This window comes from Haliotis cracherodii, unplaced genomic scaffold (assembly GCF_022045235.1).
Source record: "Haliotis cracherodii isolate W230 unplaced genomic scaffold, xgHalCrac1.p SCAF_10, whole genome shotgun sequence".
Classification (NCBI taxonomy): domain Eukaryota; kingdom Metazoa; phylum Mollusca; class Gastropoda; order Lepetellida; family Haliotidae; genus Haliotis; species Haliotis cracherodii.
Window position 1 is genome coordinate 57,136,098 of NW_027266265.1, and position 26,901 is coordinate 57,162,998.

Consider the following 26,901-nt stretch of genomic DNA (forward strand, 5'->3'; position numbering starts at 1 on the left):
GTTATAGACATACTGCAGTCATATATTGTAATATTGCTGAGTGCGGCGTTAAACAATAAGCAAACAATCAAACATTTGAAAAACTCGGGTGTTCTTTGTCTCTGTATTTATGTGGAAAGTGTTACCTTTATATTTTGTCCAAACCTTCACTTGGAACCTGTGAGGAGGTCATTTGAAAGAGAAATCATTGACATTGTCAGATGTGTGAACCCGGGCTTTGAAATATCCTGACAAACTGACTTGAATGCCCGGTGTTGAGACAGGAGCGAGTGGCGAGGGCGTACAGTTATATAGACTCAGAAGTAGTGTTGTTCGTACACTTACATGTAATCCGTGAATTAAAACACTAACAGGAACGTGTCAGTTCATTCATATCAGAAACCACAGTCCCTAGATGGGCCATAATACTGGTTAATGTGACGTGTCTTTCATAACGACACGGGTGCCGAGTCGTCTATTGTAAGGCGGACCTATTCGCTGTGCTGAGTTGCCTCCCTTAGGCTGCCGGAAATCTTTTATAGTGGGTTCGAATCCCAGATTTGCCCTGATTATGTTTCTGTTTGTCCGCGGCATATTCGTCCACGTGGCTTTCGACAAAGCGGTAAAACATCTAAGACCTGCATCACTTCAAACTCTCCTCCCACATGAAGCTGACACGCCGTGATGTAACTAAAATACTGTTGAAAGCGGCGTGAAAGTGTGACCAACCTGATTCAGAAGGTATCTTGAAATCATAGGTTTCTATTTTAATTCTACGACTATTCTTTAAGCAACCTAGCTGCATAGACACACTTAATACATCCCGTAAGTGAGTGAGTGACTTGGGTTTAACGGCGTGCCAGTTTAATGTGGAGGAAAGCCCGAAGTGATGCAGGTCTTAGACGTTTACTACTTCGTTGAACCAACAAGCACGAATATGGCGCTGACAAACCTAGAAACATAATCGGGACGAACCGGGATTCGAACCCACGACCATAGGAATTTTGACGTGGCTAAGGGAACGAATCGCGGCGCCTTAGACGACTGGGCCACCCGTACCCCGACATCCCGTAAGTACATGTGTATAAACGTGATGAATAGAGTTGTTATAAATCCTTCTTGGTGCCCTGGGAGATTCCGGGGCAGGATTGGACCCTATTTCCCAATGCATAACATGGTTTCTTGTGTATCGTCCATTGTACCTCATGGACAGCGTGGATGGTTGTTCCTGTTGTCTATCGAATCCACGAAGGGACGTTGTCGCGTCGTCGCCCATACAAAAACAAGCAAAAAGTGTCACAACTAACCAGAGCGCGAAAATGCGACAAATGGCCAAAATGTCTGTTTTTTTAAGGGCGCCACCGCGACAATGTCCCTCCTAGGATTCCATATCAAGCACTGGTTGGCCTGACCCAGACACGATAATGTACAGACCGACGTGTAACAGTCTCAATGTTGCTCACTTCCACTTGAAGGAAAACTCACTCACTCACTCTTTCCTAGCAGAAGTCCGAGGTGAAGTGGATAGAAGCTGTCCTGAGAACGGAAAAGTTGTTGTTTACAGGGATAAAAAAAGGACAGGTTGGTCTAAGTAGGGTATCCATTTTATGCTGCGACATGGTATCCCAGTGGATTAGCCCTATAAAACCGACATTAGCTGGTACAAGCACACTACACACACAACACACACAACACACGCACACGCACACGCACACACCGCACAGGACACACAAACACCACACACACGAACAAACAGATACACAGACAAACACACGCGCACACACAAATACAAGGGAACACACGTCGCTTGAACCCCCATTTCTCCTCACGTTGCCTAGCAACCAGAGACTTTTATACAGGTAATGCAGCCGATATGTGGCACCAGATGCTCATCTAGGGAAATACTTCCAATTCAAGTTCAATAAACGACAGAACCACCTCTGGCACTGCCACCTGGAAACCGACTTTTTATTTCCCCAAAATAACACCCTGGTCTTTCAGCCACTGGTATAACCAGTAGTAGGGAGACTGGACCGGAATAGGTTTCTGTGTCGTCGTGGTAGTCTTAGTGATCTTGGTCGTTGTTGGAGCGGCGATCGCGGTTACTTTGGCCAGTTCCCTGGCTAGAGCCTGGACGCCGTCCCACGCCTCGCCGGTATATCCGGGGATGGAGGAGGTGGGAGGAGCAAAGTTGTAGCGGCTACTCATCCCGGGGGGGAGCTCTATGGTGTAGCTGTAGTCGATCTTAGCCCCGCCCTTGGCGTAGTCGTCAGACCCCCCGGCCGCCACGTCTGGAAGGAGACATAATTATTGGCCATGTTATCCTCCTCCTTAATTAACCAGTGTGCGGTATCTCCACTGGACTGACATTTTTACCCAGAAAGTTACCGAGAAAGTTCTCGTATTTAAAAATATATATCTACAAAATAAAACGAAAAAAATCCAATTGGAGCCCAGAACAACCCTTGCCTGAAGCTTAGGCAATCTAGACTTATCAAATTTTTCTAGACTTGTGTTGACTCATTTAATAAAACCCAATTCTCTAAGGTCTGGGAGGCAGGCTCTATCTCCACTTTATTTCGATAAATTCCCGCATCCACAAAGGACTAGATAGATCCATTCGCTACCACAGCCCGGTTGGTATGGCACCACGCTAACAGCCCTCCAATGATATTACTCTCATGAGCGAGACACATTCTCTGCTGAGTTGGAGATGGGTGCTGTTTAGGTGGTGACGTCACTGCCGAAATGAAATTATGGTGGCGAATGTCTCCAGTGTAGAATGGAGATATAATACACTTGTCAATCAAGGACGGGTTCTTATCGGTGTTATTTTTTGTTTCATTCTGAAAGTGGTGTCGATGCCACGGGCCACGGGAGGAGTGGCAATCAGCTTTCAATATTTATCGTTACAAGATCGAAAGCTCCCGAATTCCAAAAAATCGCTTTGTAATTAAGAGTCCATATCATTATCTGCCACTAATTTAGTTTTTTGTATGTTATAGCATTGAAATTTGTACTTTTAGTTTGCGCCCTCGAACACACATGTAAGTATACGATATTGTTGATTTCACTATTACGTAACGATGTCCATTAAACATTCCTTAAGGGAGTGAGTTGAGTTTTAAGCCGCAATGTTACAGCGGGGGACACCAGAAATAGGTTTCCTACATTGTACCTATGTGGTGAAGCCAACCCGGACCCTTCAGAGTCCGAAAGATTTAATCACTTGGGTATCCCTAATTCCACCATCCCCTAATTCCTTGACTGTAAAATCACAAGAGAAAGTCACGGCCGGGGCAATCTACACATGTATTTCATTGCTTCCTGTCTGAACACCATGGGTCGGTGATGGGATCTGAAGCGAAAGATATTTGCTACTCACAGAGCGCTTTTGCGGAACTTCCGGTGATATAGTCGTTGCTCATGGCTCTGTTGGCGACCTGGGCCACTCGCTCCTGAAAACATGAGTGAGAGAATGAGTGAGTGAGTGAGTGAGTGAGTGTCATTTCACGTCACAGTCACCACAATTCCAAGCCTCTAGAGCAATGGAGTGTCGGCAGGGAATATATTGGTATGAGAATAGCCCACCTCTCACAATCCAGACACTGGAACAATCACAGCAACCCCCTCTTGCCGCCGTAAGAGAATCGATTATTTACAGACCGACGTCATGGAATATTGCTGAGTGTGGCGTTAAACAACAAACAAACAAAACTAAAATCATCCAGATTATACATCATGAAAAAACGATCATTGATCAGTCGATTTTTACGACTAGAATGGCCCGTTGAGGATACGGAGGCATCACAGTCCTGTGTGGTAACACAAAGCAAATGATGAACACGGTGATAGCTTTGGAGGAACGCCGGTATTGCATGACTGACTGCATGACTAACTGCGTGACTGACTGCATGACACAGACACGACGCACGGCATCGGTAGCCGCCTAACTCAGTGTACCAACGTCCACGCAGCGTGCTCTCACCGCTACCAACACAGTCTGTTACACATGGTTTTGGTTTGTTGGTTTGTTGTTTAACGCCGCACTCAGCAATATTCCAGCTATATGACGGCGGTCTGTAAATAATCGAGTCTGGACCAGACAATCTAGTGATTGATATCATGAGCATCGATTCTCGCAATTGGGATCGATGACATGCATCAACCAAGTCAGCGAGCCTGACCACCCGATCCCGTTAGTCGCCTTTTACGACAAGCATAGTTGCCTTTTACGGCAAGTGTGGGTTGCTGAAGACCTATTTAACACATGGACCACACCTACCACCCCTGCTGCATCAGATGGTGATGAGGTGAGATGAAGTGGGGTTTAACGTCGCGTCCAAGATGATTGCACTTATATAGCGACGTGCTTGCACGTGTGTCTCTTTGCATGTACTAGTCCGAAACAATGCCGATTTATAGTGCTAGCCCACTGAAATACCATGCCGCAGTTTAACATGAATACCCCACTCAGACACAGTATACTGACTTCGAGTCAAATAGTCCTTGTTTTAGCCCCCTAATGTCGAGCGCCAGACTAACAAGTACCATCTTTTAACTTCTTTTGGTATGACGCGGCCGGGGATCGAACCCCGGACCTTTCGCTCTCCGGGTGGACGCTCCACAACTAGACCACGGATGCGGTCCAAATCAGGTGGGGAGACAAAGCTCTCAACACTGCCCGTTACATATGGACTCCACCTACCAGCTCGGCCGCATCAGGTGGGGAGATAGAGCTCTCAACACTGCCCGTTACATATGGACTCCACCTACCAGCTCGGCCGCATCAGTAGGGGAGACAGAGCTCTCAACACTGCCCGTTACATATGGACTCCACCTACCAGCTCGGCCGCATCAGGTGGGGAGATAGAGCTCTCAACACTGCCCGTTACATATGGACTCCACCTACCAGCTCGGCCGCATCAGGTGGGGAGATAGAGCTCTCAACACTGCCCGTTACATATGGACTCCACCTACCAGCTCGGCCGCATCAGGTGGGGAGATAGAGCTCTCAACACTGCCCGTTACATATGGACTCCACCCACCAGCTCGGCCGCATCAGGTGGGGAGATAGAGCTCTCAACACTGCCCGTTACATATGGACTCCACCTACCAGCTCGGCCGCATCAGGTGGGGAGATAGAGCTCTCAACACTGCCCGTTACATATGGACTCCACCCACCAGCTCGGCCGCATCAGTTTGGGAGACAGAGCTCTCAACACTGCCTGTTACATATGGACTCCACCCACCAGCTCGGCCGCATCAGGTGGGGAGACAGAGCTCTCAACACTGCCCGTTACATATGGACTCCACCTACCAGCTCGGCCGCATCAGATGGGGTTGCGGTGAGACTGTATCCCCACGGGTAGAGGATGTAGCGGCCAAAGGAGTGGAGGCTGAGGTAGGCCACGATGGTGTCGTTGTGGGAGTCCAGGTAGTTCTTCAGGACTCTAGACTCGGGGGCACTGAACTTGCTGGGACCGGAGTAGATGTCGCTGCATGGGTTGGAGCTGCCGCCAGCGCCTACAACATAAAGGTCATATACTGTAGAGTTCATGTTCGGCATGACGTCCTTTTGGTAGGAATCAGGGGGTGCTGACTGCAGGGCTCGTTCTCTCTCTTCTACCCACAGTCCCTTGCACGCAACCTCTGACAGCCGGTCACGATCACAGAGAAACAGTCTATAAGACCAACACTAAATAGGAAGCATGCTACCCAATCAGACCAACTCTAAATAGGAAGTATGCTACCCAATAAGACCAACTCTGAATAGGAAGCATGTCACACAATAAGACCAACTCTAAATAGGAAGCATGCTACCCAATAAGACCAACTCTAAATAGGAAGCATGCTACCCAATAAGACCAACTCTAAATAGGAAGCATGTCACACAATAAGACCAACTCTAAATAGGAAGCATGCTACCCAATAAGACCAACTCTAAATAGGAAGCATGTCACAATAAGACCAACTCTAAATAGGAAGCATGCTACCCAATAAGACCAACTCTAAATAGGAAGCATGCTACCCAATAAGACCAACTCTAAATAGGAAGCATGTCACACAATAAGACCAACACTAAATAGGAAGCATGCCACAATAAGACCAACTCTAAATAGGAAGCATGCTACCCAATAAAACCAACTCTAAATAGGAAGCAAGCCACAATAAGACCAACTCTAAATAGGAAGCATGTCACACAATAAGACCAACACTAAATAGGAAGCATGCTACCCAATAAGACCAACTCTAAATAGGAAGCATGTCACACAATAAGACCAACTCTAAATAGGAAGCATGCCACAATAAGACCAACTCTAAATAGGAAGCATGTCACACAATAAGACCAACACTAAATAGGAAGCATTCCACCATAAGGCCAACACTAAATGGGAAGCATGCCACAATAAGACCAACTCTAAATAGGAAGCATGTCACACAATAAGACCAACTCTAAATAGGAAGTATGCCACACAATACAACCACTTCTAAATAGGAAGCATGCCACACAATACAAACAACTCTAAATAGGAAGTATACCACAATAAGACCAACCTGTAAATAGGAAGTATACCACAATAAGACCAACTCTAAATAGGAAGCATGTCGCAGATTCCAGATTCTGGAATTCGTCTGTGCCCCTTTTGTACCATGGATCTTAACCATACTTTGTGTCTAAACCCTACTATGAACTGAAGAGTTCTGAAGAGAGTGAGTGAAATTTAACGTCACATCGGCAATATTTCAGCCATATCGTGACGATGAACTAAAGAACACCATGGCTCTGAACCCTATACAACGGATCTGAACACTATATGTACCATCAGCCTGAGTTGGTTAATTGAGACCCGGGTTCGATTCCCGACATGGATACAGTGAGTGAAGCATAGTTCGGGTGTCCCCGCCGTGATATTATTGGAATACTGCTAAGCGGCGTAAAACAATACTCACTCACTCAAGATAAATTCAACCTTAAAGTGACACTGAGCTCGGGCAAATTGGCAGCCCTAGTAGGTATGGCTCAAGTCACCCAAACACCACTTTGTTTGTATAATTGTATCAGTCCAATATTTTGTGCAAAAAATTAAACACATATGCACAGTTTCATACTTGGCACTTCTTACGTCTTGACCTGAACTTCCAGCTGACGATCACTGCCGGAAATACGTGGTATTTTAGCGAATGAAAAGATACGTGAACTCACTGGGCATATGTTGTGGGTAGCCGAAGTTTCTGTTGAGGTCAGTGCCGATACATGGGCTGCCTGTGTTTCCCTGGCGGTTCTTCCTCCAGTATCGGGAACTCTGGGACAAAGAATCAGGAAACAGTGCATTCTTTATAAAGTCTATCGGGCTCTTTACTTGGACGACAGTTCGCCAATATCTCAAAATGTGTTTTGTTTGTTCGTTTGTTGTTTCACGCCGCACTAAGCAGTATTCCAGCTGTATGGCGGGGCCTGTAAATAATTGGATCTGGACTAGACAATCCAGTGACTGATATTATAAGCAGCTATATAACAGCTCTGACATTTGATTGACAGTATCTAGATGTGCAGTGTGGGTGACCGGTATTGGTATAACCACGCCAGGTCAGACGTAAAAATAGGGGGCGTATTTAACTCCCCGTGTGTGACCCTATCATAGAGGGCGTGGTCAATTCGCCGTGTGTGACCCTATCATAGAAGGCGTAGTCAATTCACCGTGTGTGACCCTATCATAAAGGGCGTAGTCAATTCGCCGTGTGTGACCCTATCATAGAAGGCGTAGTCAATTCACCGTGTGTGACACTATCATAAAGGGCGTGGTCAATTCACCATGTGTGACCCTATCAATGAGGGCGTAGTTAACCCACAGTGTGTGACCCTATCATAAAGGGCGTGGTCAACTCACCACCTGTGACCCTATCATAGAGGGCGTGGTCAAATCACCACGTGTGACCCTATCATAGAGGGCGTGGTCAACTCACCCTGTGTGACCCTATCATAGAGGGCGTGGTCAACTCACCGTGTGTGACCCTATCATAAAGGGCGTGGTCAACTCACCCTGTGTGACCCTATCATAGAGGGCGTGGTCAACTCACCGTGTGTGACCCTATCATAGAGGGCGTGCTCAACTCACCACGTGTGAATACCGATATCCGTCCGGGTTGAGCACTGGGACAATCTCCCAGTTAAAGTCCCGCAGTAGACCTGCAGAGGAGGCGTTGTAGGCCAGCTGGAAGAAAGCAATGTTGCATGTTTGATGTTGTTTATTATTCTGTTTACGAAGCTTTAGGCGAGAGGTCGGGAGAGGTCACAGTTTGGTCGTCTTTTGTTCTGTTGTGGAATACAATGGTTGCTGGCTTTGAGCCTTGTAGCTCACTACTCGTCCTTTTCGTAACCTGCAAGAAGACTCGTCCCCCTGTCGAAGAATGTTATGTGCGAAAATACGACAAACCAATCAGAATGCGCGTATGCTTTCAAGTTCTTCGTCAAAGAATCCCTCAGAAATAATTGTTGATTTTACATATGTCTTGCATTAAAATATACCCAAGACACAGTTACATGTTTTCAATCATACTGTATAATTCCGCATGTCCCGGTGTGCTTTAAATTGCATCTGAAATATATGTAATATATGGGGACATATATGTGAATCATTAAGCAACGAGTTGACAATTGCCGAGAGGTACCTGGTAGAGGATGTAGTTCGCTGTTGCCGGTGCTATCCATTCCCGCGCATGAATTCCAGCGTCAATGAAAATAGTTCTTTTCTTTTGCCCAGATGCATCCGCCGAAATCTAATAGAGACAGAAAATATAACAATCGTACATGGTAAACCAAACAATTACACCAATCTCACGATCACCAGCGGTGTCACCACGCAGAATCCGAGACAGGGAAACCTGCAAGATTCCGTGTGGAGACGGAACCCGGTTGGTCTAGTTGTTTCAGCCACCGCAACCCGCACTGTTCACCGTGGAGACCCTTGAGGGTCTCGGTTCGAATCCCAGATTAACGTCGAATATGATTCTCTAAGTGTCAGCACCACGACTGTAACCTTTTACAGTGTTTGAGGGCACGGGTTGCCCAGTCGTCTAAGGCGCCGCGATTCGCTGTGCAGAGTTGCGTCCCATGGACACGCCAGAAACCTATGATTGGTTCGAATCCCGGTTCGCCCCGATTATGTTTCTAGGTTTGTCAGCACCATACCCGTGCTCGTGGGTTTCACCGTAGTGACAAACGTCTGAGACCTGCATCACTTCGGGCTTTCCTACCTCATTAAGCTGAGACAACGCGAAATAACTGGAATACTGTTAAAAGCGGCGTTAAACACAACTCACTCACTCATTATTACAGCGTTTCAACAGTATTTCAGTCAGCGAAATGTGACAAGGAAGCGCTCGTAAAATGCTCGTCTGCTGTGGAAATTTTTATTTGGATGGAGGAGTAAGTGAGGTGAGATCGAACAACATTTCAGTTGTTTCAGGAATGTCAGCCGGATGTGGGGGGAAACACGTGACAACAGCGAGGGTGTTGTCACACCAATAACACGACTGGGGCAACACTCCACACAATAATTAACTCATAGACATTGCTTCATGTAGACTCACCCTAAGAAATAACGCGGTTTTCGAGTCTAAGCTGGACGCGCTCGATAATACTCTGTGATCATAATACTTCATGCAGATACTGACTGATACTGTTTGTTTGTTTGTTTGTTGTTTGCATTCAGCAATATTCCAGCTATATAACGGCGGCGAGTTAAATTATCGAGTCTGGACCAGACAGTCCAGTCACTGACATCACGAGCATCCGTCTACGCCATTGGGGTACGATCAAGTCAGCGAGCCTGACCACCCGATCCCGTTAGTCGCCTCTTACGACAAGCATAGTCGCCAGTTACGGCAAGCATGGGTTGCTGAAGACCTATTCTCCCCCAGACCTTCACGGGTCGACTAATACTGGAATCAGTGGGTGACTCCTAGCTAACACCGTGTCTCTGTGAAACCCGAACTCGTGACGAGCGAACACTTTAACCACTGGGCTACCCCACCGACCCAGACCTGTTCAAGAAGACAGGAGACGTACCCTGATCAAATTGATGTCTCTCTTCTCCGATGATCGCCCTATCCGTTCCTTGACCATATGGGCATTGCTTGACCCAGATAATACTTTGTCTTGGAAGGCATATTGCTGAAATAGTAAATTAATTGATACATGAGACAGCAGGCTTTCGCCGTTTTCGTTGTCAGTGAGTGAGTGAGTGAGTGAGTGAGCCGCTTTCAGCAATATTCCAGCTTTTTCACATCGGGGGACACCAGATATGGGCTACACACATTGCACTATTTGAGGATTCGATCCCGGGTCTTCGTCGTGACGAGCGAACACTTTAACCACGATGACACGCCATCGCTCCTCGTCTTTAAATGGACTATTCGCAACAAATAGTGGGGGAAGTTGGATAGCGTTGTCGTGGGGCCGACTTGGTTTCAAAATGAGTAACGCTGTTCTGTGATACAGTTCTAGGATACATGTTCTGTGATGTTCACGTCATGGTACACTATAGGTTGTACCAGGGTCACAAGGGGTACATGGGGTTTATGCGACCCACGTTAGGTTTTCTGCTTTGAGCCGGACGCTCGCAAAACGTGAGCGCACTCACTCACTCATGTATAAGACATTCATTCCCCCCTGAGAAAGTTATTCACCTCCAAGGCGGGTTACCCTGACTGTTGTAGCAGGGTCACGTGGTTACACGGGGGTACACGGGGGGTACACGGGATTTTAGGCGAAGGACGCTTAAAACCCCGTGTACGCCGAGTGCTCCTGCTACAACGAATATGTCTTACCGACATGTTTTAATGTGACATTGTAAAAAAATTAACACAAATTCAAAATTGATAGAAAACAGCTGGTCGATTGAGCTGAGGTTAATTTGTGCTATGTCACTAGACTTCCATTGAACGGCTTTTTGCTTTGAAGCGGTGTTTCAGGGATTTATTCTGCCTCTGAGATATCCAGCATTGCTCGTGGGGGGGTATAAGAGATTTATTTCCCCGTTGAGACATTTATCGCCCTCCAAGGCGGGTTACACAGTACTTTATCAAGATAACGTGGAAATATCAGATCTCATCATTCTGACATGGAGATATGATAAGGTATTTTATCAAGATCACGTGGACCAATCAGATCTCACCATTCTAACATTGAGGTATGATAAATTCTGTTATATGCGACATTTGATCTATGGGGCATGTTTTGATGCAGGCTCTGAGATGCTCATGGCGTGACTGACTGTGACAAGTTTTATGATTCACGTTTTGTGTTTTAAGCAACACGTGGTACACTTCCTAGCATGTGCTACCTTGTCCAGGTCGAGGTACGTGAGGAGATCCTGTTCTTTAGTAGTGACAGCCCGTCTCCGTCTGTGCCTCATCCTCTCTCGGTACTCCTCATCAGCTACTCTGTAACATAGTGTAACATGCTGTAACACTGTAACTCAGCAGAACAATGTAGACACTTGTAACAACGCTACTCTGTAACATGTTGTATGTAACACTGCTACCCTGTAACACGGTGTAGAATACTGTAACATGGCAACAGAACAGAACACGTTCACCACTTGTAACAATGCTACTCTGTAACATGTTGCAACAATGTAGAACACTAGTCATTTGTGACATTGCTATGCTGTAACACGGTGTAGCATACTGTAACATGGCAACAGAACAGAACACGTTCACCACTTGTAACACGGTTACTCTGTAACATGTTGTAACAATGTAGAACACTAGTCATTTGTGACATTGCTATGCTGTAACACGGTGTAGCATACTGTAACATGGCAACACAACAGAACACGTTCACCACTTGTAACAATACAGCTCCATTGCACGGTTTAGCATAGAGCAACACTTCAAAACAGCAGAACAGTGTAGACACGTTGAACAATGTAACAAAGTGTAACATATTGTAACAATGCAACCGAGCAGAACACTGTTACAACGTGTAAAATTATTAAAGCAATATGGCACACATGACCCCAAAGGGCAAGTACAGTGAAGAATTGATGCGATATTGTTGCGAATACCAATTGCCCAATATACACGAGCAAGGGACAATTCGTCTATCTACTAGATAATCTAGGACCCATGAAGATTCCGGGGTAGAATAGGTCTTCAGCAACCCATGCTTGCCGTAAAAGGCGTCCATGCTTGTCGTAAGAGGCGACTAACGGGATCGGGTGGTCAGGCTCGCTGACTTGGTTGATGCATGTCAATCACTGGATTGTCTGGTCCAGACTCGATTATTTACAGACCACCGTCATATAGCTGGAATATTGCTGAGTGCGGCGTTAAACAACAAACAAACTAAATAAAAAATCTAGCAGCTATGCCTTGGTTACATTTTACTCGGATTGTTGATTTTGTCCGCTTATGTTTCTGAAATGATGACCACGTGACGTTGTGTAGTTTACAGAACAAGATGAGGTGAAGTGAGGTGAGGTTCACTTATATAGCGACGTGCATGCACGTGTATGTGTGTGTGGCTGCTTGTACTAGTCCGGACTTATGCCGATTTATGATGCTAGCTCACGGAGATACCATACCACAGTTTAACATGAATACCCCACTCAGACACAGTATACTGACTCCGAGCCGACCAGTCCTTGTTTTAGCCCCTTAATGCCGAGCGCCAGACAGGGTACCAACAAGTACCATCTTTTAACGTCTTTTGGCATGACGCGGCTGGGGATCGAACCCCGGACCTTCCGCCCTCCGAGTGGACGCTCTACCTCTAGACAACGGAGGCGGTCTTACAGAACATGGCATACACTGACGAGTGTGTGAAACGACCTTGATCTTGACATTGTGAATAATTAATGGGACAATTAATTTCTGGAACCAGCTTTTTATGACTAACATCCTGTTTAGATAAATCTCATGTTGCCCTTGGGCAGTCAGTGAGGGAATGTCTTTCATGAAGTTGTTACTAATTATTGGCAAAGTGGACACGGCAGTCAAACGGATGAGCAGACAGAAAAGCCCCGTAATGCGATTAAAAATCTGTGCGCAGAGCAACAAAGACCGGGGTACTTATATTTTATCCCAAGTGGCGTATCTTTCGTTTTGGTGACGAATTAGCCTATCATGTTTTTAGCGTCTGTTTACGTTTTCGGCTTTCAAATTTGATTTTGGTCAAGCTTTGGTGATTAAGTATGCCCTAAAATATTAAAACTTGCAAAGTTGCTATTTTCTCTACACGTGTCCTTGTGTGACGTACTGACTCTATGGCTGTCCATGTGACGTGTACTACAAACTTTCAGACACCAAACATTTGCACATCATTACATAAACATCTCACGTCTAGAGATTCAACATCGACACATTTGCCTATCATTACATAAACATCTCACGTCTAGAGATTCAACATCCACACATTTGCCTATCATTACATAAACATCTCACGTCTAGAGATTCAACATCCACACATTTGCCTATCATTACATAAACATCTCACGTCTAGAGATTCAACATCCACACATTTGCCTATCATTACATAAACATCTCACGTCTAGAGATTCAACATCCACACATTTACCTATGATTACATAAACATCTCACGTCTAGAGATTCAACATCCACACATTTGCCCATCATTACATAAACATCTCACGTCTAGAGATTCAACATCCACACATTTGCCTATCATTACATAAACATCTCACGTCTAGAGATTCAACATCCACACATTTGCCCATCATTACATAAACATCTCACGTCTAGAGATTCAACATCCAAACATTTGCCTATGATTACATAAACATCTCACGTCTAGAGATTCAACATCCACACATTTGCCCATCATTACATAAACATCTCACGTCTAGAGATTCAACATTCACACATTTGCCTATCATTACATAAACATCTCACGTCTAGAGATTCAACATCGACACATTTGCCTATCATTACATAAACATCTCACGTCTAGAGATTCAACATCGACACATTTGCCCATCATTACATAAACATCTCACGTCTAGAGATTCAACATCGACACATTTGCCTATCATTACATAAACATCTCACGTCTAGAGATTCAACATCCACACATTTGCCCATCATTACATAAACATCTCACGTCTAGAGATTCAACATCGACACATTTGCCCATCATTACATAAACATCTCACGTCTAGAGATTCAACATCCACACATTTGCCCATCATTACATAAACATCTCACGTCTAGAGATTCAACATCGACACATTTGCCTATCATTACATAAACATCTCACGTCTAGAGATTCAACATCGACACATTTGCCCATCATTACATAAACATCTCACGTCTAGAGATTCAACATCGACACATTTGCCTATCATTACATAAACATCTCACGTCTAGAGATTCAACATCCACACATTTGCCTATCATTACATAAACATCTCACGTCTAGAGATTCAACATCGACACATTTGCCTATCATTACATAAACATCTCACGTCTAGAGATTCAACATCCACACATTTGCCTATCATTACATAAACATCTCACGTCTAGAGATTCAACATCGACACATTTGCCTATCATTACATAAACATCTCACGTCTAGAGATTCAACATCGACACATTTGCCTATCATTACATAAACATCTCACGTCTAGAGATTCAACATCGACACACTATCAGTGATTCGTTTATACTGTGAGGTGAGGTGAAAAGGGATTTAACATCGCGTCCGAGATTATTGCACTTATATAGCGACGTGCATGTACGTGTGTGTGTGTGTGTGTGTGTTGCTGCTTGTACTAGTCCGGACTGATGGCGATTTATAGTGCTAGCTAACTGAGATACCATGCCGCAGTTTAACATGAATATCTCACTCAGACACAGTATACTGACTCCGAGCCGACCAGTCCTTGTTTTAGCCCCTTAATGACGAGCGACAGACAGGGTAACAACAAGTACCATCTTTTAACGTCTTTTGGTATGACGCGGTCGGGGATCGAACCCCGGGCCTACCGCTCTCCGGGCGGACGCTCCACCACTAGACCACGGAGGCGGTCTCGTTTATACGGGCGCCCGGTGTTGTGGACGATTGATGCTACGAACGTCTAGAAATGATGCTGATGATGCTAATGATGATAATGTTTGTTGGACCAGACAATCAAATGACTGACATCATGGACATCGATCCACGCAGTTAGGATACGATGACATGCATCAACCATGTAAGAGAGCCTGACCATCCGATCCCGTCACCTCTTACGACAAGCATAGTCGCCTTTTACGGGGTTGCTGAAGACCTATTCTTCCCCGGATCTTCACGGGTCACGTTCAGAGATACAACATGGACACATTATCATTGATTGGTTCTGCGGACACCCGTTGTTTTGGATGATTGCTGCTGCGAACGTCTACAGATACAACATAGACGCAGAATTTGATTCGTTTATCCAGACATTCACTGGGAACATTACCGTCCGGATTAACGGGGTTTCACTTACTTTTGCATATCTTCGTGTAGGACGGTGATCTTCCCTCCCTGGCTCTTGACGACCCGGATGAGCTCTGCTAGATGTTGGGGAGGAACCATTGCAGTCAGACTGACCCCCTCGCTTGAAAACACATCCACCTGGAATAACAAGGATGATCTCATCCATGACAAATTAATGAAAGCGAAACCCTGTTAATCCGTACTGTTACTAGTTAATTCACCGGATTATCACCACGCGACCACGTTTCTGAACATCAACTTACAGTTTCGGTGGATGAGTGAGTGCTGAGGTTCAGGGTAAAGTCTATCACAGTCATAAATGTCTATTCCGACCTGGAGCAAATACACCGATGGTGGACATTGTGACATTATTTGACGCTGACAAACAGACATATTCTACATATATAGGGGGGCACGGGTGGCCCAGTCGTCTAAGGCGCCGCGATTCGCTGTGCAGAGTTGCGTCCCCTAGACGCCAGGAACCTATGATTGTGGTTCCGAATCCCGATTCGCCCCGATTATGTTTCTAGGTTTGTCAGCAACATACCCGTGCTCGTGGGTTTCACTGAAGTGGTAAGACCTGCATCACTTCGGGCTTTCCTCCCACATTAAGCTGACACGCCGTGATATAACTGGAATACTGTTAAAAACGGCGTTAAACCCCACTCGCTCACTCACTCACTACATATATAGCTACTCGATACCCGCTGGTCGGGGTATTGGTAAGTAAGAGGTAGGTAGAGGAGAACGCCGTTGTTAGCAATATTCCAGCGCGGAAACCAGACATGGCGTCTACAGAGCGTACACGTATGAGGAATCGAGCCGGAGTCGTCAGCTTGACGGTTGAACCAGTAGGCTCCGAAGTGCACGACTGTTATACCTGGACTGTGTATCTTACTTGTAGGGTTGTATAAGGAAGCGAGGCGTTGTAGTTACCCAGTCTCGGCCGCTCACTATTGCCCGAAGTTTCAGCTCAGAGGGCGCATCCACCTTGACCAACTTGTAGCTGAAGAAGCAGAAGTATATCGCTCAAAAGTACTCACGGAAATGAAAAAAAACTGTTTTTTCGATCTCAGATTTTAAATAAATGCAGTTAATATAAAAAATATATAAATATTCAAACAACTCAATTAGTACTAATTGGACCTTGGCACAAATAAAGCGTATCAAAGGTTTTTATGTCTTTTTACACGTAAAAGTGTGTAAAAATATGAACAAAACAGTCTACTGAGCATAACCAGTTGTTAGTAGATCATGGTGAATGTGTAGACCTATGACACCTTGACGACAGGTGAAAACAGGTGCTTGAAACCCACGTACATGTGATTTGTCAGTGGTGAGTGATTTGTGAGTGGCATTGTTGGATAGTGAATCATCGTCAAAATATCAGAACGTAAAAGTAACATATTCCCTTCTCAAACAACTTACATGTCATTATTATTATGTACATAAACATAGCTGTTATTTTTATTGCTGTTTTGATAACTTATTTCCGGGCTAATTTGCATAATGCCTATAGCCTGTTTCTGCCATGTCAATTTGGACTTAGTTTTATTTTTGAATGTTGAAAGTGCCTACAAATTACCTCCTGTAAAGTACATTTTGTATTGAGCACTGAGATAAAAAACTAGCAAATCCAGACTAGTTCTTTTCCAGTTGTTTTGTAATTTCGTATTTACATCTACGTAATGCTTTGTGTCGATTATTAAATCCAGCAAAACAGGTTTTTTTCTTGTCCATGAGTGTTTTGTTTTTTTAGCAGGTTAATGTGTAGGGGAGATTTTTGACTGGGCTCCTGTCTACCTGAACTATTAGGGCTAAAAGCGTTACACTTGCTGAGCCAGTCGACAGACGAACCAGTTTACTTCTGGATATGGCGATACGCAACGGACCAGGTCTGCAACCCAGCCCAGCCCATCTAAGGGACTGGTCACTTATTCTTCTTTATTTTATTATTTTTTTCATGAAAAAATGTTTTTAAATTTAAAACATTAGTTACGGACTGCTCATTTGTTATAGGGGATGGTGGTTGGGGTGGAATTGGATCACATAAAATGGTGGGAGGAGTGTGTGTGTTGGGGGGGGGGGTCCGTCGGCAAAATATGATACAGCCCTAAGGCCAATATCACTGCGTACCCCCACCCATCCCTTCCCCATAATAAATGACCCATGGGCGGGCTCCGGGACTTCCTGTAACGGGGTACTGAAACAACTCAATTTAATTCCTGTTTAAAGAAGCAGCTTCAGAATCATAATTGTTTTCGTACGTTATATTTTTTCATAATCTGAACACTCAATAAATATCATTTTAAAAAAAAATACCTATAAGGACACGGAAATTATTTCCAATAATTCTTACTGACATTATAACTCTTACTGCGCGCTGATTGGCTTATTCGTTCTAATTGCTCCATTGCTCGGAACTTAAACACAATAATTCACTCGGAACTGATAATCTATAATATCTTCCAATCCCGTCGGCTATTCTTTAATTTGTTTACAACCGCGCAGTGACATACAACATCAATTATGGCGTCACAGATGAAGTCCCTGAAGGGGTGGAGCGGTAACGTGGTTTACGATCTCCCATCTGACCCGGGGGGTATGTGACTCTGGGTTACTCGTATATCCAGGGTGTTACGCAGTATCTTGTAAACTTGTAATTTCCTACTTGACCCGAGGTCAGTATTTGCCTCGTGGTGACAATTTCCCCGAGTCTAGTTTGGGTAACATTAGTCTTACTGTTTGGTCAAACATGAGCTCAGTCAAACGGATCATAACAATTGTTCTCTCTCTAAAATGCTTCTTCTTTCTCTACAATTTGCTATCTGTAGAAAAGAAACTTAATACGAACAACGAATACAGTGAAACCTCATTAGTGCGAACAATACAGACTGTAAAACCTCATTACTGTAAAACCTCATTACAGTGAAACTTCATAAATGCGTAAAATGCATTCAGTGAAACCTTATTAATGCGAACAATTACTTACAGTGAAACCTCATTAATGCGAATAATGCATACAGTGAAATCTCAATAATGGCGTCAAGACATACAGTGCAACCTTTTTAATGCAAACAATGCATACAGTTAAACCTCATTAATTGAAACAATGCATACAGTGAAACCTCATTAGTGCGATCAATACATACAATTTAAACCCCATTAATGCGAACGATGCATTCAGTTAAACCTCATTAATGCGAACCACATCTGTCCGGAAACCTCCACATTCCAACGTTCGTGCTGGGAACGTTAACACATACAGTAAACTACGGTTATAACGAATACGCTTAAAACGAAATGACGTATATAACGAACTGTTGTTTTTGGTCCTGGCCATTGGCGGTATCCTTTCGTTGAAACGCTTATAACGAACTACGGTTATAACGAACAGAAATTATTGGTACCTTTGAATTCGTTATAACCGTAGTTTAATGTATACGAAACGACACTTATCCGTCACAATGATCCTTGTTGTCAGAGCGTCCGCTCAGAGAACAGGAGATTGGTGGTTCGATACCCGGCCTGGCATTATGGGGATAAAACAAGGACTTGTTTCTCGGATTGAGAGCACACACACACACACACACACAAACACACACACACACACACACACACAGAAAGAGAGAGAGAGAGAGAGAGAGAGAGAGAGAGAGAGAGAGAGAGAGAGAGAGAGAGAGAGAGAGAGAGAGAGAGAGAGATGGAATGCATTGATACTATTAAGTACTTACAAAGGTTTACATCTATGTTACTGATTTTTCTATACCTTATGGGAAAAAAATAAAGGAACGTGTACTTTCATGTGTTCTCATTTTTGTTTCCATCAGTATATATTTAACAAAATACTAGTTGGCGTACATTTGCCTCATCTTCCAAATGTCATCATATGTGTGTCTAAAACAGGTTTGAAAACAGAAGAATATCTTTTGAAACGACTCTAATGCTCCTTTATATCATGTCATCAAAGGACTGCAGGACAAGTATATCCAAACACACTCGACTCCGCTTTTTGCCATACATTTAAACACCTTATTTGTACACGTCCGCATTCGCTCATCGCCCTTCTCAAAGTAATCACTGGTCAGTATCCCTGCTCACTCTATAAGACTGACCGCCTCCGTGGTCTAGTGGTAGGGCGTCCGCCCGGAAGGCGGAAGGTCCGGGGTTCGATACCCGGCCGCGTCACACCAAAAGCCCTTAAAAGATGGTATTAAGGGGCTAAAACAAGGACTGGTCGGCTCGGAGTCAGTATACTGTGTCTGAGTGGGATATTCATGTTAAACTGCGGCATGGTATCTCAGTGAGCTAGCACTATAAATCGGCATCAGTCCGGACTAGTACAAGCAGCCACACAAACACACACGTACATGCACGTCGCTATATAAGTGCAATAATCTTGGACGCAGCGTTAAACCCCATTTCACCTCACCTCACCATTCTATAACACACGGCTGCAGGATGGGACAGGCTACACGGGCCATATATATATTAAAGCAAACGGCTCGTGGACAGCAAAGGTTATCCTTGGTGTGGTTCAGAGTGATGGCATGTATCTGAATAAGTGCTTGTGTGCTGTGTAGAGTCGCGTCCCTTGGATATACCAGGATCCTAGGAGTGTGGGTTCCAATGCTTTGTTCGCCTTTATTATGATTCTTGAATTGTGGCAAATCGGTTTGCCATGCTGGTAGGCTTCACCAATGGAAACAGCTTCTTGAGAGGTCGGAGGCTTTCCACCACATTGAAATGGGTACTCTGATGTAAGTGAAATATTCTTCATAGTGGTGTCGCGGGTGTCCCAGCAGTCTCAGGCGCTGCAATTCGCAGAGCAGAGTTGCGTCCCTTGTGCATGCTCGGGGGTTCGAATCCCGGTTCGCCTCGATTATGTTTCTAGGTTTGTCAGCACCATACCTGTGCTCGTGGGTTTTACCAAAGTGGTAAACGTCTGAGACCTGCACCACTTCGGGCTTTCCTCCCACCTTAAGCTGACACGCCGTGATATAACTAGAATACTGTTAAAAGCGGCGTTAAACCCAACTCACTTACTCACTCACATTAAGTTGACAGGCCGTTATATATCTGGAATACTCTTCAAAGCGTCGTTATACCCAACTCACTCACTCACTCACTCACTGAATTGTTTGATAGGCATTACTTAGAAGTTGACGGATGACAAAGTGGAGATAATTTATGAAGAACAACGCTTGTATTTACTCTAAAGGCGATGTTTCGGTATAGATCCTTATACCGTTGTCAAGCAAGGAGACGTCGCCTTTACAGTATATAAAGAAGTTGTTATCCATACATTATCTCTACAATGGCACTCACGAACTGTTCAAAGCAATGTAAACCCCAACACAAACATTACAGTTTACCCCAAGGCCTTGAATCGAGCTTGTTTCTTTCACAAATGTTACTTATTGAGGTATACCAACATTATCAAAGATGAATCTGGACAACTCACTGCCGAAATACTGAACCTACTTCAGACACACCTGGATGTACGCGCGGGCTCTGTGTGCCGTTGAAGGACCTGTATTTACTGTAAATGTGTTTAGGTACAACCACATGCTACCCATGTTTACTTTTAACATGTTTGGGACTGTGATTAACACAACAATAGAACGAGGCTAAGTTCTGACACCCCTACCAGCCTAAACATGTTCAGAATCTAAACGTGTTCAGATATTAGACATGTTTAGATATAAAACTCATTTATATTCTGGTATTCCGGGGAGTGTTTGTAAGGAATCCAAACTACGGAAATTGATTATTGTCATATCCGGATATTATTTTACTAAATAAGGACCTATTCTTCGTAATTTAAAAGTAATTTACTTGCTAAGATGAGAAGAAATCACTTGTTTTGCTTACGCGTATAAACACTTCTGAAATAGTAACCCCAAAGGTGCTCGGATGACTCTGGTTAAATGTCACCTCAATGGGCGTATGTATATCTAATGTTCAATATAGGGCAATAAAAAGGGTACACGTTGTGAAATCGGCGCCATGTTGCATTGTTTACTTCAATGTCTGTCGTCAACACACAGAGTAACACTTCATTAAACAAACATATTTTTTAATAAACTTCTTATAACTGCGAACTATTTTGCAAAATAGGTAGATACACTACTAATAATGATAAACAAAACTGATAAACAATACTGACTAAGTATAAGATATATGGATGAACAACTCCTTGTTACAATTAGGAGCGACGTTTCGGTGTAGGTTCTAACACCGTCATCAAGCAAGTGATTCATCATCTTATCCTCACTTGGTTCTCCCACTTCTAAACGCCTCTCAAAGAAACAATACTGACACTGAAGACAAATGATCTATAAATTTCAACTCCTTCACTCTTCTTATTTCTTTGAAAAAACCCGACGTTGAATCCATACGTCAACTGTATTCATTGATACTTCAGCTATCAAAACGTCACTGAAAGATTGTATAGCACTGGCGCTGTGTTACTCACCTGCGATAACCCGCCTCCTCCCCCAACACCGCCTGCCCGAGGGTCAGGACCAGGATAACACACACACCAGACAGCATCGTCACGCCAGGCCACAGTCTGAAACAGCAAGGATATACCCTTTAGTCTCCCTTGATTCTCCAGGGGTCGGGCCACCCTAAATCTCCCTTGATTCTCCAGGGGTCGGGTAACCCCGAGTGTCGTGGTTCTCCGGGGGTCGAGTCACCCTGACTGCCCATGATTCCCCAGGGAGGTCGGGTCACCCCGAGGTAAAGTGCCGAGCTACCTGCAGGGAGCGCCCGTATCGCCCATCATCTACTCAACCAGTGTAAAACAGCTTGATGATAAAGGATTAGGATATGGCATTAATGTTAAAACTGCGGTAAAAAAGTGTCACGAAGACTATGAATGCGTCTTTAAATATTAAGTAGACAATATTCTTACACCTAACCCCTCTCCCAAACCCAATCCTTAACCCCCTCCATATAACCCTATCCTCAATACCACCGTGTGACAAGAGCAGGTATTAGGGGGATTGTGAAAATATTGCACTGAATGGTGGTTACGATTTACGATAGTTAAATTTCATAAAGAGAGTTATCGAGTTACGCTAAAAGTCTGGAAGACCTAAAGAAGCACGTGGCCTAAATACGCCAAAATAAAACAAAAAAAAGGGTACAGTTCCCTGTGCTTTATTACACAAAGCCTACACACAATGTGTAGTTTCCTGTGTTTTGTCACACAAAGCTTTCACACAAAGTATAGTTTCCTGTGTTTTGATAGATTTACACAAAAGCTTTCACACTATGTATACTTTCCTGTGTTTTGATACTCAAAGCTTTCACACAATGTATACTTTCTATGATTCGTTATACAAAGCTTTCACACAATGTATAGTTTCCTGTGTTTTGTTACACAAAGCTTTCACACAATGTATAGTTTCCTGTGTTTTGTTACACACAGCTTTCACACAATGTATAGTGTCCTGTGTTTTGTCACACAAAGCCTACACACAATGTATACTTTCCTATGTGTTGTCGCACAAAGCCTACACACAATGTATACTTTCCTGTGTTTTGTCACACAAAGCCTACACACAATGTATACTTTCCTGTGTTTTGTCACACAAAGCCTACACACAATGTATACTTTCCTTTGTTTTGTCACACAAAGCCTACACACAATGTATACTTTCCTGTGTTTTGTCACACAAACCCTACACACAATGTATACTTTCCTGTGTTTTGTCACACAAAGCCTACACACAATGTATACTTTCCTTTGTTTTGTCACACAAACCCTACACACAATGTATACTTTCCTGTGTTTTGTCACACAGAACCTACACACAATGTATATTAGAAATGTAGATTCCTTATCTCGGTTTAAGCAATTAATTTCTAGAGAAACTAAGCTTACTTCAAATTTTACATCTTTTGCTAGTTATGGCCAGCGGCAATGTCAGGTGATTTTATCTAGACTTAGGCTTGGTTGTAGTGATTTAAAATCACATTTATTTGACAGATTTCTGATTGATAACCCCATCTGTCCATGTGGCCATAAACAGAGAAGATGATTTCCACTTTTTTCTATCTTGTCCACGCTATGCCAAGTTTAGAATTGATAAATACTTTTTTGTTAACCAGCTCAGCATACATACTATACTCCACGGCAATGAAGATTCATCTTCCTCAGACAATGAACACATTATAAAATCAGTTCACAATTACATCATTGAAACAAACCGCTTTACGTAAGTTATGTGTCAACTTAAGAATATAAAATGCATTTGGTATCTTGCTTTCCATTTTATTTCATGTTGTGTTACTCATTAATATCTGCTCTATAGACTTCATTACAATCTACATGTATGATGTACAATATTAGGAGAAGCATTAATATAGGCCTTTTTGGCCTGTTTGCTAATCCTTTTTCCATTTTGTAATGCTATGTAATGTAAAATCTGAACATTAATGGAAATAAAATACTGTTTAAATCGTACACTTTCCTGTGTTTTGTCACATAAAGCCTACACACGTGTCATTAATTAAATGACAGCTACATGGTGACCTTTATGCAATAATATTGATTTTATTCTTTATTTCGTATTTTGCAAGAAAACAATGTTTACAATCTATTTTGGTACGGACACACACAGTTCAAAGAAATACATATCTATACTGACATTTAAAGAGGTTGGGAAACTCATCAACTATCGCTAGTGAGTCACAGTAACTTCTCTCAGTAACCAGCGACCAGTCTCTGTACGTAAACAATGTTTGGTAGTTCTGACGGTCACAAGTGGGAAGGAAAACAAATCTTCCAAAGGATGACACATTCGGAGTCCATACAATATAGCATTTGGATTCTTGCTAAGAGTGCACTACTTGTATACTGAGTAGACGGGCCACGCTGTACACACAGTGTCATATACCGTGACCCTGGCCGGTGCCACCGATAGGCCAGAACATGATTACCTTTCGCTAACACCTGGTGTCATATACCGTGACCCTGGCCGGTGCCACCGATAGGCCGGGACATGATAACCTTTCGCTAACACCTGGTGTCATATACCGTGACCCTGGCCGGTGCCACCGATAGGCCAGAACATGATAACCTTTCGCTAACACCTGGTGTCATATACCGTGACCCTGGCCGGTGCCACCGATAGACCAGAACATGATTACCTTTCGCTAACACCTGGTGTCATATACCGTGACCCTGGCCGGTGCCACCGATAGGCCGGGACATGATTACCTTTCGCTAACACCTGGTGTCATATACCGTGACCCTGGCCGGTGCCACCGATAGGCCGGGACATGATTACCTTTCGCTAACACCTGGTGTCATATACCGTGACCCTGGCCGGTGCCACCGGTAGGCCAGAACATGATTACCTTTCGCTAACACCTGGCGTCATCACTGATTTTCAGTGGTCTTTCAATGTAATTTTCATAGCTGTTTTGCCCTTCACCTCTAATGGAGTCTGTTTTGGAGGATAATCAAGACTGGTTATACTCTTTATTCGACGTTTTATATTTATTGTTACTCCCGACACCTGTTATTACGGACACCTGTTACTACGAAAACCTGTTATTCCGGACACCTGGTACTCCGGACACCTCTTACTCTGGGCACCTCTTACTACGGACGATATCTGTGAACGCTCTATCGTTCGGATAAACGTGGTATCTCTAGATACAAACTGTATTTTCTGTTTCGCTATGGACGGATGTGGGTATTGCAACCTCCGCATCTGACCCTAACTGACCGCTGAGTCTAATAAAACACGTTAAATAGACAATCATAAAGGCATTACTCTCATCCCAGATTACAATCTCACTACAATGAAAGAGACTCAAGTAGGCCTGGCGGGATCCGATTACAGCCAATAAAACCTCACACCTCCTCATGAAACACTTACCTAGCGGGCTTCACATAGCGAGAGAAATATTAAATCACGTTTGTTATTCTGTAACGTATGTGAAACATATATTGTTATGTACGTGAAACATATATTATTATGTATGTGAAACATATTATTATGTATGTGAAACATACATTGTAATGTATGTGAAACATGTTGTTATGTATGTGAAACATATTGTTATGTACGTGAAACATGTTGTTATGTATGTGTAACATATGGTTATGTATGTGAAAAATATTGTTATGTATGTAAAACATATTGTTATGTATGTGGAACATATAGTTTTGTATGTGAAACATATATTTTATGTATGTGAAACATATATTTTGATGTATGTGATACTGTCGGGAGTGCTTGGCCGACCTCTCTGGACCTTTCCCGATCCGCAGGACCCTGTTACGAATGTATACGACTGCGTTCAGACAACGATAGGACATTCAGGATCATTGAGGATAGTAATCCGACTTTTTCACTTTTCGTGTCGTATCGCTGTCTGATCTCAAACGGGAGCCCAAATCGGCACTGTGTGAACCTGGCTTTACGACTCGGGTGAAACAAACGTGGGGGGTATGGTGATGCAAACCTAGAAACAGAATCGGGGTGAACCGGGATTTGAATCCAGAGAACACATATTTCCGGAGTGCCCAAGGCACGCAACTCTGCGTAGCGAGCTGCGGCGCACGGACGACTGGGCCACCCGTGCGTCCCCTCCACCTTGGTCCCCTCCCCCCCCCCCCCGATGTGGGAGGAAACCCCGACGTGGTGAAGGTCGAAATGGTTCACACAATCATGTGTATGGTGATTACATAATTTTCCCTGGGCAAAGGGCACTGTGATCGCAAAAGCAGCTCTCCTAGGAGTGACTGAATTTTGTTTCACGCAGAGAACCCGTGACAGGAAGTATAAGCAGCGCCCCACGCCACAAAGGTACGATCACGGTCAGTTAGAAGCCTGGTCAAGTGACCCATGTTTTAAACCGTGTTACTGTAGGCCCTGGTCAACTGATCCCTGTTTTATTCCGTGTTACAGGAGGGCCTGGTCAACTGACCCCTGTTTTAGTCCGTGTTACATGAGGCCCTGGTCAAATGACCCCTGTTTTAGTTCGTGTTACAGGAGGCCCTGGTCAACTGACCCCTGTTTTAGTCCGTGTTACAGGAGGGCCTGGTCAAATGACCCCTGTTTTAGTTCGTGTTACAGGAGGCCCTGGTCAAATGACCCCTGTTTTAGTCTGTGTTACAGGAGGCCCTGGTCAACTGACCCCTGTTTTAGTCCGTGTTACATGAGGCCCTGGTCAAATGACCCCTGTTTTAGTTCGTGTTACAGGAGGCCCTGGTCAACTGACCCCTGTTTTAGTCCGTGTTACAGGAGGGCCTGGTCAAATGACCCCTGTTTTAGTTCGTGTTACAGGAGGCCCTGGTCAAATGACCCCTGTTTTAGTCCGTGTTACAGGAGGCCCTGGTCAAATGACCCCTGTTTTAGTTCGTGTTACAGGAGGCCCTGGTCAAATGACCCCTGTTTTAGTTCGTGTTA

The 26,901-nt window shown here is 44.0% G+C and overlaps 1 protein-coding gene across 4 annotated transcripts in view; it reads right to left on the reverse strand.

The window, feature by feature from the left end:
* Positions 1–1,920: 1,920 nt before the first annotated feature.
* The window catches only part of LOC139452802 (carboxypeptidase B-like), a 46,369-nt gene continuing 21,388 nt past the window's right edge, over positions 1,921–26,901 (reverse strand). For all 4 annotated transcript variants that reach the window (XM_071234425.1, XM_071234446.1, XM_071234430.1 and 1 more), the window contains exons 2-12: positions 21,945–22,040; positions 16,403–16,472; positions 15,477–15,604; positions 11,328–11,427; positions 10,052–10,156; positions 8,653–8,760; positions 8,100–8,195; positions 7,187–7,286; positions 5,300–5,505; positions 3,365–3,437; positions 1,921–2,270 (exon numbers count right to left, since the gene is read on the reverse strand). In XM_071234425.1, coding sequence (XP_071090526.1) covers positions 1,948–2,270; positions 3,365–3,437; positions 5,300–5,505; positions 7,187–7,286; positions 8,100–8,195; positions 8,653–8,760; positions 10,052–10,156; positions 11,328–11,427; positions 15,477–15,604; positions 16,403–16,472; positions 21,945–22,040 — 1,405 coding nt within the window. In that variant the 3' untranslated portion in view covers positions 1,921–1,947. The remainder of the gene's footprint in view (positions 2,271–3,364; positions 3,438–5,299; positions 5,506–7,186; positions 7,287–8,099; positions 8,196–8,652; positions 8,761–10,051; positions 10,157–11,327; positions 11,428–15,476; positions 15,605–16,402; positions 16,473–21,944; positions 22,041–26,901) is intronic.